Source organism: Nanorana parkeri, unplaced genomic scaffold, assembly GCF_000935625.1.
Source record: "Nanorana parkeri isolate BGI_ZX_2015 unplaced genomic scaffold, ASM93562v1 scaffold353, whole genome shotgun sequence".
NCBI classification, from domain to species: domain Eukaryota; kingdom Metazoa; phylum Chordata; class Amphibia; order Anura; family Dicroglossidae; genus Nanorana; species Nanorana parkeri.
Genome location: NW_017306621.1, coordinates 1,104,255 through 1,121,859, shown reverse-complemented (window position 1 = coordinate 1,121,859; position 17,605 = coordinate 1,104,255). Strand labels below are relative to the sequence as shown.

Below are 17,605 nucleotides of genomic sequence, written 5' to 3'. Positions count from 1 at the left end.
GGGGGGGGGTAGTTAAAAAAACAAAGCTTGCTGTGTAAATGCCATTGACAGACTGCATTATAGATGTTCTATTGTATTTTGACCTATAGTTCCACTATCATTTTATCTCAAATCTATTTTGGGCCCTGTGTAGAGCCTGGAACTATGATCCAGGGGGCTCTACAGGGATTCGTTTCAAGAATAATGCTGGTTTCAGCAGGTACCACCAAGTGTGAACACTGTTGGTGCCGCCGACACTTTTCAGTCTAAGTCACGTTCACTTTAATATTATTCAATTCTTGTAACAGTAATTCCTGGCGATAGTCTACCTCCTGCTTATTCTACATGTGGGAGGCAAAAGACGCCACACTATCCCACAGAGATCCATCCCAGAATAGTATTTGCTTATTATACTTCCCTACCTTTTAGATGCCACTGCTTCATGCCAAAAATTAGCTAGACAACCATACAGACACTTGTAGTACGACTGCCTATATTAGGTAGAGAATGAGAGCTCCAGTGGATGAGCTGCAACTAGAAAACATGCAAGTACAATACCCCAAAAAGGCAGAGAGAGTCAGGCGCAGGGGAAATGAAGATTTCAGGGTTGGTAGGAGTGCTGCTTATGCTGCTGCTATGCAGTTGTAAACCTCAGCTTTAATTGTCAAATCAAATTCAAGTCTATAGGTCCTACTTGATAAAAAGAATCCAAAGTGAAGTTACCCAGAGCAACCAATTAGAACCAGTCTTGTACTGGTCTGACATGAGCACAGTGAATTCTAATTGGTTGCTGCAGGCTACTGCACTCTGTTGAAAAAAAGCAATATAAAAAATGCCCAACATGCAAACAAAGCAACAGCAATGACCTTTCAAGGGTTAGAAGAGCAGATCATACAGTAAGTGACATTACTACATCAGAATCATCCACCCGAGTGGAGGTCTTTTTAAAAATCAGTGCACGGCAAGAACACAATCATTTACGCTTTACATTAACAAATAATCATAGTGACTTTATAACCCTGATAACTTTATCCAAATGAATGCAGCTTCAGGGCCTGTCAGTTCTCCAATATAATAATATAAGAAAGAAGAATTGATAACTTATCTCTAGACCAAGGACAAATTGAAGATATCTATAGATTCCCTGCTCCTCAAATGTTTTTTTTCACACTTAAAGTGTGCTAATGTTTTATAAATCTTGTTTCTCTTTAAAGCTTGGAAATATTTATGTACATGGTGTCTAATATGTTCATTATATACTCAGACTGAAATTCTACTATTTCTTCAGTACAAGTCTTTCCTTCTGCATGAGAAACATTGGACAGTCTGGCTGACAACTGTCTCACGTGAATGCGTTCTTAGAGAATGATTTAAGTGGAAGGTCACCCTAGAACTACTCTATGAACATTAAGCAGCCATATAACACATGTACCTTGATAAATACAGCACCATGTTTGACTTCTTTCCGCACTGTGGTTGTCCAGCAATCAGCGTTGGAAACTGACGGCTATTACCAGCAGCACCATACAACTCATGGTGTCACTCAGCCCCCCTCGTGCTATCTAGGTCTTTGACAGCATCATGGCACAGAGGAAGCATTTCCCAGTCAAGCTCAGTTTCCAATGCTGATTACTGGACATCCCCGATGCAGACAGAGGTCAAATATGGTGCTATCCATTGATCAATGTGCTTGTGTAACATGTCTGTGTAATGGTCATTGAATAATTGTAGAGTGAACTTTTACTTTAACAAAAATCATATTCTAAGAACACATTGGCATGAGATTATTGTAAGCAAGATTGGCCAATGACTCATGACTATGGGCACTAGTGCACTTCTGCACACATCCCAGGCCCGCCAGACTCAGGGAACATTTAAGCATGTTGGATATTTTTGGCTCCACATCATTGTATTCACTTAGATAAGCCTGACAGCAGTGATGTCTTACAGTTATCCTCCACCATAACCATTAGGCCTCATTCACACGAGAAAAGGCCAGCAGGTACAGCTCTGTGCTGCGTGTACGGCCGTATGGGGCAGCTCCCAGGAAAGTGGTGTGTGTGATTAGAACGCAGCTCCTGTCCTTCTCTATGGGAGTACGCGGCCATAGGCCTCCCTACACTCACCCCAAGTGCAGGTCCGTACGGGTGCGGGTGTCCCGGCTCGGACGCAGGCAGGATCCATCCTGTCAACGTATGAGTACAGACACCTGCACGGACGTACAGGGAGGGTGAGCGTAGGCCGGCGTATGGACACGTACTCGCATAGAAAAGGACAGGGGCTGCGTGTGACTAATCACAGGCAGCACCTGTCCTTCCCGCAACAAGGAGCGGTACGTGCCGGCTTTTTCTCGTGTGAATGAGGCCTAAATGTGCGAATGCAGGTGACCTAAGCATATTTAAAAATAAATATCCCTGATAAAGATCTTCTATCGGTCAACCCGTGCTTGCACACCCGACTGCCCTCTTACATCCACAGCCGGCTTATGCAGTAAATGAATTTCTCTCAGCAGTTCAGCAGGGATGCCAATGCCACTCCTTAATATACTTGCAGCTGCTTTACTGCCGAAATCCAAAAGGTGTCACAATAGTGGAATGGGCAACAGAAATGCTATTTACACATGACACTTCCTCCAGCTGGCTAATATTTCACAGACCTTTAATCCAATTTCACAATTGTAATTCATATCCACCCAAATACACATATGTGTGAAATAGGAATAAAGTCCTGTTAAATAAAGAGTCAGTTCAATAAGTCTCTAGTTGTAATAAGACACAACAAGTAATATCACAAACAACTGAATGTGTACAAGTTCTGTGGCTTGCCACATTTTAGTTTTGTGGACTAATATTGGTTTGTTTATCGGCATAACATTTAGATGGATAGAAACAGTATTTAATGACCTTAGTAAATACATACCAAAAAACAAAATGCACATATTATCGTTAAAATGCTTGTATAAAAAATAAAAAAAACAGAAAAAAAGTGGAGTGTAATGCAACAAACCCCCTTTGACAGCTCTAGAAAGCATCAGGTCAGTTCCTCAGCTGGTGCAGATGTCAACGTGGGCAAGGAGTTCGCGGTGCTGGCTGGTGGGGTACATGGCTTGACACCGTGGACACGTTAGGAAACTTTCATCAAGTAGATTTTTGGGTTTTGGAGACGGGTATTTCTCTCGCATGGACAGTTTATCATCAAACTCGGACATGAAATTGGCAGAGGAATCGACAAAATAAATGTCACGTTTCTGTGAGAGATCAAAATTATAAATACAGATGAAAAGATTTGTGGATTTCTTCTGCTAAGTAATGTCCTGTTAAAGTTTTAATCCTGTGGACAGAGGTCATGTTGGGCTGCACATCTTTAAAAGGAATGTTCTGTAGTGTCCAAAGTAACCAGAAAGATGAAATGAGGACTCGGGATACTACAGGTTACAAGGCTAGCTCATGTTTGCTGTCCATTACAGTCAACAATTAGACATTAAAAAAAAGAACTAGTGGGGTTAGGGCTTTTCCCCATTGTTCTCGTAAGGGTAACGGGAGGACACAAACTAGCGTCCTCCCGTCACCCAAAGCTCAGTATACCGTGAGCTGCAGCTCACGGTATACTGAGACGCCACAGCTGGGACGGATCCCGACAATTCTTTCTGGATCCACACAGCTGCGTGTGTGACATCTGGCTCTGCCTAGCTAGAGGCAGAGCCAGCTGTACCAGCCCCGTCCGTTCCACCAGTCAGCGCTGGAGGATCGGACAGGGGAGGGGGGGAATCCCTGCAGGGAGCCTTGAGTGACAGTCACGGCTCTCAGCACGGATAGATCGAGAAGTGAGCGAGCGCCGGTATGCGTTTGCTCACTTCCCGATCTACTGAGCCAACCTGTGACAGTTTCATTGTCACAGGTCAGCTCAGATTATGAGGCTGACTGAAAATCACTCGCCTCATAATTCTCCTCTAACTCCATCATAATAGATAAATGGTCTAAAAGTGCACTTATCCTTTAATACGCACCCCTGCTGCCACCAACAACACAGATCTTTGCTGTAGTGAAGAGAAACTGACGGCTGAAGAATCAGACACTGGAAGCGTCGGATTCCTGGTGCCTCCCCGGGCTCAGTGGTTCAATCCACCAGGTCCTACATCACAACTCTGGTCTGTAGTAACACAGTAGTCAGTGGAAGGAACTACAGCACGCAGCAGGTAGACCAGGAAAACAACAAACTGTCAAGATTCTGGAGATTTAGCCAGCAGTTTCTCTTTGCTACAGCAAAAAACCGGCAGCATTGGAAAAGCATTAAAGGAGAACTATGGGGTCAGTGTTTTTCCCCATAGTTCTCCTTGGGGTAACAGGAGGACACAAACTAGCGTCCTCCCGTCACCCTAAGCTCAGTATACCGCGAGCTACAGCTCGCGGTATACTGAGACGCTGCACCTGGAGCGGATCCCGACTTAGATGACGGGATCCGCCCAGCTGCGTGAGTGACAGCTGGCTCTGCCTATCTAGAGGCAGAGCCAGCTGTACCCGCCCCCTCCCCCGTCCGTTCCGCCAGTCAGCGCTGGCAGATCGGAGCGGGGAGAGGGGAATCCAGCCCCTCCCCCTGTCACGGCAGAGAGCCGTGACAGGATCGAGAGGTGAGGGAACCCGGTATGTTTTCCCTCACCTCCCGATCTACTGAGCTGACCTGTGACAGTCTCATTGTCACAGGTCGGCTTAGAACTATGACGTGAGTGGAAATCACTCATGTCATAGTTCTCCTTTAAATGCCCTATTTGAAGGAAACACTATTTCAACATTTATTTTATCAATGGAGTTACATTAAAGGGTTATTAAACCCTCATGTTTTGTTTTTTTGCATAAACCTGCTGCTAGCAAGCAGTAGATATATGCAAAAAAAAAAAAACACCTTTTGAAAACACGTTTAAACTTACCTGTGCCTTCGCCGCACACTCCTGTCCGAACATCTTATGAGTCTCGGGCGGCCGCAAAGGACTGTGGGGCGGGCGCATGCGCAGTTCAGATGTTCGGCTGGGAGACGGGGAGAGACACAAGGTAAGTCTACGGAGCAGCGTGCACCCGCACAGACACCGTGGGACATCAGAGAAGGAGGACAGAGGAGTCAGCGCTGGATTGGAGACCCGCACCAGCTGAAAAGGACAGTAAGGAAGAAGATGATCGAATAAAGAGGCATCATTTAAGGTATGTCCTGACACTAACATTGGGTGGGGCAAAAAAAAAACTTGTGACTTTAAATCTGCTAAAGCCATATAAATGCACATATATTTCAGTGTAAGTTTACTAATTAAATGTTCTAGTAAGGGCTTTACAGATCTCTCAGTAAATGCGGCAAAACCATATTTCTGCTGAAGCTCAATGATAGGTATAGTGATAAAACAAAGGCAACACTGCAGACCAGTCTAGTGAGTCTGTACATTTCAGCTCTATCGATATGATAAATAGGAATATAAAATATGTTTGTGCTGCTTGAGAATCTAGGCTTACCCCCGGCTCCAGCTTTGTTATCTGTTCCTGGGTTTTACGCAGTTCCTTTAGAACTTTATAAAGCTGGTGCTGAACATTATGCCTGTCAATCTTCTCATTTTCCAAGTCAGAGGTGCACTTCTGGATCTAAATCACACAAGAAACAGCAAAGCAATCTGATAAACCATCCTCGGTAATAATGCTATTCATAAAAGTGTTTATTTCTTCTAATTTCTCCCTTTACGTAAATATACAAAATGGGGTCTATGGACACACATTTACAGGCACCAAGCAACAAATGAATCCAGTATATTTAAGTAAATAGAAAGCACCTGTTCTGAAACACATTAAGCATCTATGTAAATAAATAAACTCACTAGAGAATGAAGGTCCAGCTATCTGAAAGTAAGCAGATGTCAAGCTGAACTCCAGGCAAAACTTTTATGATAAAGTAAGAAACAAAAGGGCTTTAAAATGTGCTGTCTCAACAGCTGGATTACTGTTGCCACATTAAGGCGCTAAGGCGCAAACACACACACACAACTTTAGTCAGATAAGTATGAACAATTGCAAATGCATACCTATGTATCCCCAGATGGTAGGGCTCTATGCTTCTTTTTGCATGTTTTCCAGTTTCTCCTTACCCAATGTACAAATCCTGTCTACAGTGCTCAATAGCTCAGACTAAAATGTACATACACAAGCGGATGAGTTACAACAGTGACTCCTCTCTCGTGGCTTAAATAAAAGATGGAGGAAACAACTTGCTGTGCCGACTCGAGACTAGCCAAAGTTATTTAAAAATGTGTGTATATAGCCGGACAGATTAATATGCAAATTCAAAAGCCAATAGGATTTTTTTGTAGGATCCCGCTTTATTGCCAGCAGCTAGAGAAAACCTCACAGGTTAGGCACCATTGGCTACCTAGCTCCTGGGATTGGTCCAGCCCTGGTGTGTGTGTGGTGTGTGTAAAATATATATATTTTATTTCGTCAGACAGACAGAGACTGACAGCAAAACATCAGTTTTAAACGTTTCAATTTTGTTTGTAGAATGCAATGAACCCAAATGGAAATTTTACAGAGAAGCAGAAAAGTGCATCTTCCAACCTGCTGCTCCAAAGCGGCAACCGTCAGCTGGTCCTCTTGCTGTCTCAGCAGTGAGTTCTCCATCATCTCAATCTAGGAAGCAGTAATAAATTACTGTTAAATCTCACTTCAGTCAAATAATACAAAGATAATGAATTATTAATTTGCTGCCCATTTTTACAGTGAGCCAAAGCCGAGGAGATGAGATAAATGCAACAATTTAACAATTACACACATCCCTGCTGCTATCACCAGCTCTGTCATAGCACCTAACTTACAATAAGGGAACATTTATCAAAATTGCTTTATTGTATGCAGTTGCTAATCTGTTGCTTTATTTATTTTTACATTAAGTGAGGGACAGATTTATTTTCTGTAAGAGATCTGGCCACTTTTGAAAATGAACACATCTGCGCGTTACAGAACTCAGACACCCGCTTCCTCCAGCCAGAGCTATCCAATCAGCAGAGAGCATGAGCTTTTCTGATTGCAGAAATCTAGGTCTGACTCAGTAGGGGGCTTCCCCACAAAGAGCAAGGGCCCCATTCTACAGCATGCTGACAGGAGAGAGGCTTTTCTACTCAGGCTGTGGCTGCTTAAAAGAGAACTATGGGGTAAGTGTTTTTCCCCATAGTTCTCTGAAGGGTCACAGGAGGACATATACTCCCTTGACCCAAAGCTCAGTATATGGCAAGCTACAGCTCGCGGTATACTGAGACCGCCGCAGCCGGGACGGATCCCAACAATGCTGTGGAGATCCACCCAGCTGTGTTTGCTCACTTCCCGATCTATTGAGCCGACGTATGACAGTTTCATTGTCATAGGTCGGCTCGAACTATGAGGCTGAGTGATTTTCACTCACCTCATAGTTCTCCTTTAAGAAACAAAACCAACTGTAAAACAATACATTTTGTTTTGATCCACCTGTAAAATGTATTTAGCACAGTGTTGGACTTTAACATCTTTATGTTGATACTCTGTTTACAGTTTGCACTGTGCAGTGTAGATGGCAACTTGCCTGCAAATCAGAAATGAGAATAAAAGGAAATCTGTTGAACACCGAAATATTTCAATGTATAACAGTGAGTTCCATACTGCACTGCAATCATGTAATAAATGGCAAAAAAGATCACAAACTGCTAGAAGCAGGCAGCTCCTACATAATTGTAGCCTAACCCTGTCTATTTCAAGACATTCGGTTATATTTGCAGTTACTTGTTGTATCTGGATATATTCAAGAGTTAATGTGTTATAAAAGTAAAGTTCTTTATCATGAATAAAATGTGGTTACAGAAAATAAAATAAAATAAAAAAAATCGCATGTTACAGGAATAGAGTGAATAACAACTGGGCGTACGTAACACATAAAGCAAAGTTAAATAGCAAAATACAGGGTGATGCAATGTGCAAACACAGTTATACCTGGAGCTGCTACAATATAAAATCAGGGTGGTTCTGGCTGCTTGCTAAGCTCATTTTCACTAAACAGGTAAGAAGAGGGTGTGTAAAGAAGACTACCATCTGGCAGCATTATTTTATATTGTTTGACCCCGTTTTCAACTTGACACATGCACCAAAATGTACCAGAACAAAAGGAGTACTAAAGAAGCAAACCTGCCAGGCCATCAGAGAGCTGGGTAGTGACTAGTATCAGTTATGCGGATTAGTTACAGAAGTTTGATGAATAGGTGGTGGGAATTACTTACTTTTTCTTTATCTATGAACCCCCTACTGCAAGTGCCAATGCTTTACCAGGACAGGAGCCATGTTGGCCAAAATAAACCTCATCATAAAGCATCAACTACCCACATATATTGGCTCTCTATACAGTTACCTGACTGCACAGAGATTGACTGCACTGAGGAGATGTAAAGTTAGAAACAAAGGCTCAGATTTAAAACATCCAGCATCCCTTTGCTTTTTCCAACTAGAATGTGAAGTGTAAATGTAAAAGGTCTGTATACCTGAGAAGTCAGGTCAGAGTTTTTTCTCCTCTCCTCTTCATACATTTCCCGATACACATCCAGTTCTCTCCTCAGCCTCTGCATCTTGTCCTTTAGATGTCTACGGTCATCATCCCGTTGCTGCCACTCGGTCTCACTCAGGGATTTCAAGGCGATTGACAAGTCTGCTGCCTCTTTCTTCTTCTCATTAAGGTTCAGTCTCATTTCAGCAAGTTCTGAATTTAACTGTCCTGTGATCTGACGCTCACCTTCAAGATCTTTTTTGGCAGCGATAAGAAGCCGGTCATAATATTTCTGTTTATCATCTTCTTTAGCTAAAGAGGACAAAAAGATTTTACAGACAGAATATTTATTACAGCGTTTTTATTGCTTGTGGAGTGCCCATGTTGGAAGACACCAATGGGCACACCACAAAAATATGACAGAAGTTGACAGAACCCTTAATGAGTGTACTAAAAAACAAAAAACTACTTTTACATTTTGTATGAGTATTTTCACTTTTTTCCTGTCCTGGTGACCACTCAGTGGGGACAGCATTATAAACCTGGTAGAGGATCTAAAACCAATATCTTTTGGATGGAATAACACTGTATGAAGGCAGAATGATGGTTCTTGCTGCCAGTGGTAGAGAAAACAAAATATTTATACAGATGTTTTAGAGTTAAAGGAGAACTATGGGGTTAAGGCTTTTCCCCATAGTTCTTCTTAGGGTAACAGGAGGACACAAACTAGCGTCCTCCCGTCACCCTAGGCTCAGTATACCGCGAGCTGTAGCTTGCGGTATACTGAGACGCCGCAGCTGAAGCGGATCCCGACAATTGTGCCGGGATCCGCCCAGCTGCGTGACTGACAGCTGGCTCTGCCTATGTAGAGGCAGAGCCAGCTGTACCCGCCCCCTCCCCCGTCCGGCCAGTCAGCGCTGGCGGATCAGAGCAGGGAATCCAGCCCCTCCCCTGTCCCGCCAGAGAGCCGTGACAGGATCGAGAGGTGAGCGAACGCCGGTATGTGTTCGTTCACCTCCCGATCTACTGAGCCGACCTGTGACAGTCTCATTGTCACAGGTCGGCTAGAACTATGAGGTGAGTGAAAAGCACTCACCTCATAGTTCTCCTTTAAAGCTAGGAAACATTTCCTGGCAGCTCACTGAACGGGGGCCGTCTGTGGCCCTAGCATGTTGTGCTCCAATAAGCTGTTGAGTGCTCCTTTTGAAGTTTTTTAAACATCAAAAATTATTTTTTTTAAATGAATAAAAAGTTGCTGATGTAATGTACAACTAGATGTGCTAGTAACCCGTCATCAGGGTATCATGCCAGTGTAAAGCTCTGAAATATAAACAGACTAATATGGGAGCTTCCGATGTTATACAAAGGTGGTTGCTCCGAGGATGTCCTCCTCAACTTGGCCACACCATCTTGAGAGCCACTGACTGGGACAAGAATGCAGTACAGGAGTACAGACTTCACTGGCCACACATACTGTATATTCCAGGTTACTGAATGTCAAGATAGTGAAACCAGGATCATGATAACAGAGCCGAAATCTGCACATTTCAACAAAGTTAGCAATGACCAATAGAGAGCTAAACAGCACGCAAACAAGCTCTCACAATTTTCGGTCAGGTACTGGGGCCTGATTGAAACTGTTTAGCAAGACTGATGAAGTTGTGTCAGTTGTAGGCTAACTAATGTAATAAATAATCTCCGCTAATTCTTAGGGATGTGTAATATAAATAGGACAAAATGGTCAATGAGCCACTAGATTTTAAAAACAGGCACGTCCACCTTAAGGCTGGGTTCACACCTAGGCGTATTGAATATGCGCGTTTCGCGTCACGCGTTTTTACAGCGATTCGCGGTAAAAAACGCGCGACAAACGCCTGTTTCCGAGGGCTACTTGTCTGTATCCCAATGAAAACGCGAGACCAAAACGCCCCAAAGAAGTACATGTACTTCTTTGGGCGTAGGCCATTTTGTATCGCGTTCGGACGGGCGGAAATACGGCAAGGTGTGAAACAGACCCATTGAATACAATGGGATTTAGATGTTTGAGCGTTTTGTAGAGCGTTCGTCGAGCGTTGAACGCGCTACAAAACGTTCAGGTGTGAACCAGGCCTAAGTATAAGAGAGTGCCAAATACAACAGAATAATTTTTATAGAGGATTAAAATAGTCATAATAAAGGCAGTGTAAACCCGAGGGGAAAAAACAAAAAAACCAAACCAATCATACACACGGTTATTAATATTTATGTGTATTGCAGCTTGCAGAAATTATATATTGGAGTGTAGCCTTAGAGAACAGAACAATTTGGTAAATCATTCTCCATCAATTGTTGAACTGCTTCCATGCCCCCCCTGAATGCAAGGGTTAATAAACATTTTCCCCAGAGTTCTTTAAGAGCTGTATGGAAAGAATAAGTGAGCCCAAAAATAGCTAATTTGACATTCTCGCTTTATAACTGCTACATTTTGTTTTAGTAATACATCCAGAAATAATGCACTGCACCATCACAGCTGATCTCCTTTGTCTGCTCTTTGTTTTGTTTGGTGCTGGCCACCTGCTGTTCCAGATCGAAAATTCGAGACATCAGTCCTTGGACATAGGCCTCGCGTTGCTGGTCATAAACCAACCACTGCTGGTTCTTCTCTAGAGCCTGAAAATACAGGGAAATGTAAATATAAGCAGTTTATTTATAACAGAAACTGGACTGGGGAGATGTATTTTGAGGTATATGGATGAAAAAAATAAAAAGAGATCACCTTGATGATAAACATCACTGGCTAGGAGGAATATGGAATCTGACTCATCGTACCTAATGTCAAGCTGTCTGTTGAATGAAAGTCTCTGACAAACCTATTACATTACTCCATCCCATCCATAGGCCATAATACAAGTCTATAACAACATTGTCATCTAGTGCCTGTAAATATGGAGATGGTTAACACAAATCATACAATGCATTAAGAACGCAAAGTTAAATAGGTTGGTGGCGTCATGTGATACACGTATGTGGGGCTATGCGCATGGAACTTCGAAAATATAGGGAGAAACAACCACCGTGTGCCTGCCAAACTCATACAATTATCTTTGAAGAGCCGAGTGCTAACATGGCCTCATTGCTGAAGCTTATGTTGCATCCAATATGGCCATGCTACCTTATCTGTATGGTCAACCCTGGAGTTTCTGAAGTCTTACTATAAAAATTTTTTACATTGTATAAAACACTACATCAGGCACATATTCAATTTAATTTGCACTTAAACACACCATTCTGAATAAGGGCTCATTCAGACATGCGTGAATACCTGTAAAAGGACTCTATCCCAGAAGGATAATGCTTATAATTGCGCGCATCAGCCTATTCTTCCCTATGGGTGAGCATGGCTGCACGCAATCACAGACGCACCCGAACTTGCACAACCATGCGGGAATGGGTGCCTGCACTTGGACGCAGACAGTGCGCAGGCACCTGGAATCACACAGATGTGCAGGTTTAGATGTGCGTGTGATTGCGTATAATTGTGTGCAGCCGCGTCCTTCCATAGGGAAGAACAGGCTGCTGCATGCAATTATACGCAGCACCCTTTCATTCTGGGATCGGGTCTTTTATTGGCCATGTACCCCGTACGAACGTGGATGCCCGTCTGAAATGAGCCCTTAGCAGTTCTTGGAAACGGCACACTTTGCTAGTACATCATAACTTACCTTTTTGCCCTTTGAAGTACGCTTGTCAGAGTTAACAGGAAAATATATATATATATATATAACAAAAAAACCTCACAATTAAAACCAGGCACTGCCGGGTTAAGTTTGGTGTGATCCAACAAGCCATCATGAAAGACCACCCCAGGAGCCTCTGAAACCCATGTAGTGGCAGGATGAAAAATATAACTTCTCATTCCACAAAGCAATGCCTGGCCTCAACAATCAGCAGATGGCATTTCAGAGCTATTGCTGGAGACAAGACAGTTGAATACTGCAAGCACTCTTCAGTTTTTGGAGCACCTAAAAGCAGTCCGCAGGGACAGAATTTATAGCCACACATACTGAATAGCTCCAGGCTTAGCCTGGTATTCAGTTATGAAATAATTTCTCCCTGTAACATGTGGAAATAGGTTTAACACAAGAGCACTGGACAGCATTATGTCCTTATTACATAGGAAGGCTCTTTAGGAGCAAACAAGTGATGAAGCCCAACTCTTATGTCAGGTAAAGTCTAAGAAAAGTTTTGTCCAATAGAAATGCAGTAAAATGGGAGCATAAAACAAACAGTTAAACCTTCCCAGCTTGGGCTGAAAACAGCTAGGAAAGCAATATTTGAACATCAAGTGAACTTTGTTTGTCTCATTCCCAGATAGAGTCTTGTAATCATTGATTGCTGCATGTTTGTGAAGGTACTCATTCATCCAGGTCCTGGTATATCCGTACAAAATAAGTCAAGGGAACTGGATTGGTTGGATGACCAGTGAAACGTCTTCAAGCAAAATACAGTAAGTCCATTTGCCTTGACTTATTTTTTACAGATATTGATTGCTGCAATTTAGCGTAGCCGTTACATTTCACCACACGGGAAGTAGGGACAGGTGACAATCACATCTGGGATGGTTTAGATGTCTTTAGAAATAAAGAATTTAAAAATATACTTTCAAAACGGTTTATTTTTTCCATCACGCTTTTCACTCACCTAATAGTTCTAGCCGACCTGTGACAATGAGACTGTCACAGGTCGGCTCAGTAGATCGGGAGGTGAGCGAACACATACCGGCGTTCGCTCACCTCTCGATCCTGTCACAGTCCTCTGCCGTGACAGGGGAGGGGCTGGATTCTCCCCTCCGATCTGCCAGCGCTGACTGGCGGATCGAATGGGGGAGGGGGTGGGTACAGCTGGCTCTGCCTCTAGAGAGGCCTCTGTCGCTCACGCAGCTGGGCGGATCCAGACATAATTGTCGGGATCCGCTTCAGCTGCGGCGTCTCAGTATACTCCGCTATTGCTCGCGGTATACTGTGGCGTCTCAGGATACCGCGAGCTGTAGCTCGTGGTATACTGAGCTTAGGGTAATGGGAGGACACAAACTAGCGTCCTCCCGTCACCCTAAGTAGAACAATGGGGGAAAGCCTCAACCCCATAGTTCTCCTTTAAGAATACTAAACCGATATACTCAAACAATTCATCCCCACACAGCTACCTCCTCATGTATCACTTCTCCCTCCCTTTTAGATTGTAAGCCGTCACGGGCAGAGCCCTCCTTACCATTTTGTCTTGAATTGTATTGTGATGTCTTCCTTATATTGTAAAGCGCTGCGCAAATTGTTGGCGCTATATAAATCCTGTATAATAATAATAATACTCACATCTTTTAACTGTGCTTCCAGGATCTGGACATTACTCATAGCTGCCTCTTTACGTGGATCCTACAGAGAAACAAAATAAGAGTCAGACAATTGCTCAGTCATTGGGAAGGAACAGACAACAGAAATGTTTCATAGTAGGTCTCAGATCACAGATTTAGCTGCAAAAGACAAGGTCCTATTCACACTTGTTTGTCCATTTAATTGTGTGATACCATAAGCACCATTATAGTAAATAATACTTTTCTAATAACTGTAGTATGTTCTTGAAGGTTCAGAGCTATCATGTCACAGATCCTATTAATAGGAACTTGAAGATATTACTAAATGGTCTCTCCTTCAAAAAGGAACATAACCGCTGTTTTCTTTAAAAAAAACATTAATATGTGAATAGGATTTGCTTAATTAAAAAAAAATGATTCTGTTTTTGTTACCATGGGACAGCTATATTTATCATTAGCGTTTCACTGCTCCTTTTTTCTCTCAGTCTGAGCAAACTGAAAAGGCTAAACAATTGTGTTTCTGTGTGGCTAATCCACTGTTTGTCTGTCTGAAAAGTCAGCTGACATACTGTAACTAACGCAACATTTGATATTCAGATTGCCAGTGGAAAGAGAATCTACAGTACATGGAATATACAATTATGAAAGCAGGAACAGCAAGCATGTGAAATGTGAAGGTCACATCAAAAATGACTTGCGGCCAAACAATGCAAAGAGTGCACCAACTCAAAATACACGATGGTGATCTTCGTTTAACTATATTCATCCTGTAGTCATGTATTTATGTATCTATTTTTATTGTTACAATTGTACAACACAAGAAATTAAAGAAGCAGGTCAGTGAGCTTCCAATACTACGATGCAAACACTGCAATTTTGCTGAAACTCCTAATATCTACTCCATTGTCTTTAATCTGAATTCTCTGTGATCTACCGAAACTAGATTTCACAAAACTTCTCATATACGAGTTAGTGGATCTGCTTCCTGAAGCTGGCCATTTATTCCAATGCTTATCACTTAGTCGCACTTCAAAGACAGGTATGAATCTGGTTAGGGGCCAATCCAAATCCCTGAGCAGGCAGGTTGTGTTCCATGTATACTTTTCAACGCAACTTTGACTGAAAATACACATTAACTAAAAAAAAAAAGTCTATATAATCTAGTCATAGGGACAGTTGGTATGAGCTGAAAGATAAAACTAGGTAATATTTATTACTAGGGATGCACCGATATATCGGCCGCGAAAAACATATCGGCCGAAAATTGCACTTTTGGCATAATGCCGAAAGAGCCATGTTTCCGCGCATCCCAGCGGGGAGAAAAGAAAGTGACAGCCGGCCGAGCGCTGCAGGACGAGAGCGCTGTGAGCGGCCGGCGTCTCCTCCCACACCACTCTGCCGCCTATCACAGTCCGGCAGAGCGGTGTGGGGGGCGGAGACAGCGCTGTCACAGCAGGCTGGGCTTTCCTCTCTACACCGCTCGATCAGCCTCCTGTGACAGCGTGTCAGAGAGGAGAGCGAGGTACAAGCAGTCGGTGATCAGTGATCGCTGAGTGTGTGTACATAATTGAGGATATGGTATGTTAACTATATTCTCAATTATGAATGAATGGGAGTGATCTACATCACCCCCATTCATTCATAATTGTAGTTATAGTAAACAAACCATGTTATGAATGAACAGGAACACTCATAGAGGATTCCTGTTCATTGATAACAGGGGACACAGAAAGAGATTGAGGACTCAATCTCTTTGTTCTCAATCATCTTTTTCTATTTTAAAAAAGGGAAATATCAGGGGTCTGTTTAGATTCCTAATAATTCCCCAAAGCCCTTAAAAGTAAAAAATAAAAATATTTAATAAAAATATTAAAAAAATTAAAAAGTTTATAAAAAATAAAATATTTTAAAAAATTGAAAAAATAAAAAAAAACATTTTCTGTTTCGGTCTGACATTTTTAAAATTTCGGTTTCGGTTTTAAAATTTCCATTTCGGTGCACCTCTATTTATTACCATACGATACAGCAGGTGGTTGAATCCCAATTGAATCTTAGAAAAACTTCCGTAGTGCCATTTCTGATCACCTGCTGAAATTATTGATTGGTTGTCTCCGTCTTCAGTACTTGGAGTCTTTAGCTGGCCATACACCTTACAATTATCTGCAGATTTTCTGTGGTCAGATGGAAAAAGTGAAACAGATTCCTCCATCTACACTTAAATGTGTGGATGGAGTAATCTCCAACTGGGTAAAGCTTCAGTAATCTTGCTAGTCGGCTCTCAAAACCCCTGAACACTGCCTGCATCCAAACAGATTGTTCAGGTATTGTGACAGACAGTGGGGCTGACTATCTGACTAGCAAGATACTGAAGCTTGGCCCAGTGGGAGATTCCTTCATCCACACAACTTAGCATAGATGGAGGAATCTGTTGCACTTTTTCCATCTGACCATAGAAAATCTGCAGATAATTGTAAGGTGTATGGGCACCTTTTGACCAGTAACAAGCATTTCACTAAAGAGCTCAGTGAGCAATCCTCATCTGCACAATTGTTCAGGGACATTCAATCCAGATGATCAGCATTATAGCCAGGCAACTAGCATATTCAGAAGAATGGCTTACAGGACAAATAACAGGAGTACATGGTTGGCGTGTGAAATACTGCGGTAAGCTTGGTTGCATTTGAAGTCTTCTTCCTATTCCCTACTCTCAATTCCTCATGGGGACCTTACAAATTTGCTTTGGCTAAACATCGCCATCTTGTGGAAACAGTAGAAACTTCAGGAATGCAACTAAATTTACTACAAACAGAACTATTAAAAAGGAGTATAAAGCCAAAAAAATAAATGTGTGTGTAGCTATAACAGCTTCCAATCTTCTGGGAAGGCGTCCACAAGGTTTAGGAGTGTGTCTAGGGGAATGTTTGGAGGATGTTTGGAGGAGAAGGCCTGGCTCGCAGTCTCCGCTCTAATTCATCCCAAAGGTGTTCTATCGGGTTGAGGTCAGGACTTTGTGCAGGCCAGTCATGTTCCCCCACCCAAAACGTATCATCCATGTCTTTATGGACCTTACTTTGTGCACTGGTGCGCAGTCATGATGGAACAGAAAGGGGCCATCTCCAAACTGTTCCCACAAAGTGAAAGAAAGAGAAGCGTGATTGGTCACTCCAGAGAACACGTCTCCACTTCTCTAGAGTCCAGTGGCGGCGTGCTTTACACCACTGCATCTGACGCTTTGCATTGCACTTGGTGATGTAAGACTTGGATGCAGCTGCTCGGCCATAGAAACCCATTCCATTAAGCTCTCTACGCACTGTTGTTGTGCCAATCCGAAGACCACACGAAGTTTGGAGGTCTGTAGCTATTGACTCTGTAGACAGTTGGCGACTTCTATGCACTGTGCGCTTCAGCATGCGCTGACCCCGCTCTGTCATTTTACGTGGCCTACCACTTTGTGGCTGAGTTGCTGTTGTTCCCAGTTGCTTCCACTTTATTATAATACCACTAACAGGTGACCGTGTAATATTTAGTAGCAAGGAAATGTCATGGACTTATTGCACAGGTGGCAACCTATCACGGTAACGTGCTTGAATTCACCGAGCTCCTGAGAGCGACCCATTCTTTCACAAATGTTTGTAGAAGCGTCTGTATCCCTAGGTGCTTGATTTTATACACCTGTGGCCATGGAGGTGATTGGAACACCTGAAGCCAATGATTTGGAGGGGTGTCCCAATACTTTTGGCAATATAGTGT

The 17,605-nt window shown here is 42.8% G+C and overlaps 1 protein-coding gene across 1 annotated transcript in view; it reads right to left on the bottom strand.

Annotated features, from left to right (window-relative positions):
- Positions 1 to 2,987: 2,987 nt before the first annotated feature.
- The window catches only part of CEP55 (centrosomal protein 55), a 16,565-nt gene continuing 1,947 nt past the window's right edge, over positions 2,988 to 17,605 (bottom strand). Inside the window, exons 3-8 of the mRNA XM_018558678.1 lie at positions 13,857 to 13,916; positions 11,010 to 11,157; positions 8,507 to 8,820; positions 6,564 to 6,635; positions 5,475 to 5,600; positions 2,988 to 3,226 (exon numbers count right to left, since the gene is read on the bottom strand). Coding sequence (XP_018414180.1) covers positions 3,023 to 3,226; positions 5,475 to 5,600; positions 6,564 to 6,635; positions 8,507 to 8,820; positions 11,010 to 11,157; positions 13,857 to 13,916 — 924 coding nt within the window. The 3' untranslated portion in view covers positions 2,988 to 3,022. The remainder of the gene's footprint in view (positions 3,227 to 5,474; positions 5,601 to 6,563; positions 6,636 to 8,506; positions 8,821 to 11,009; positions 11,158 to 13,856; positions 13,917 to 17,605) is intronic.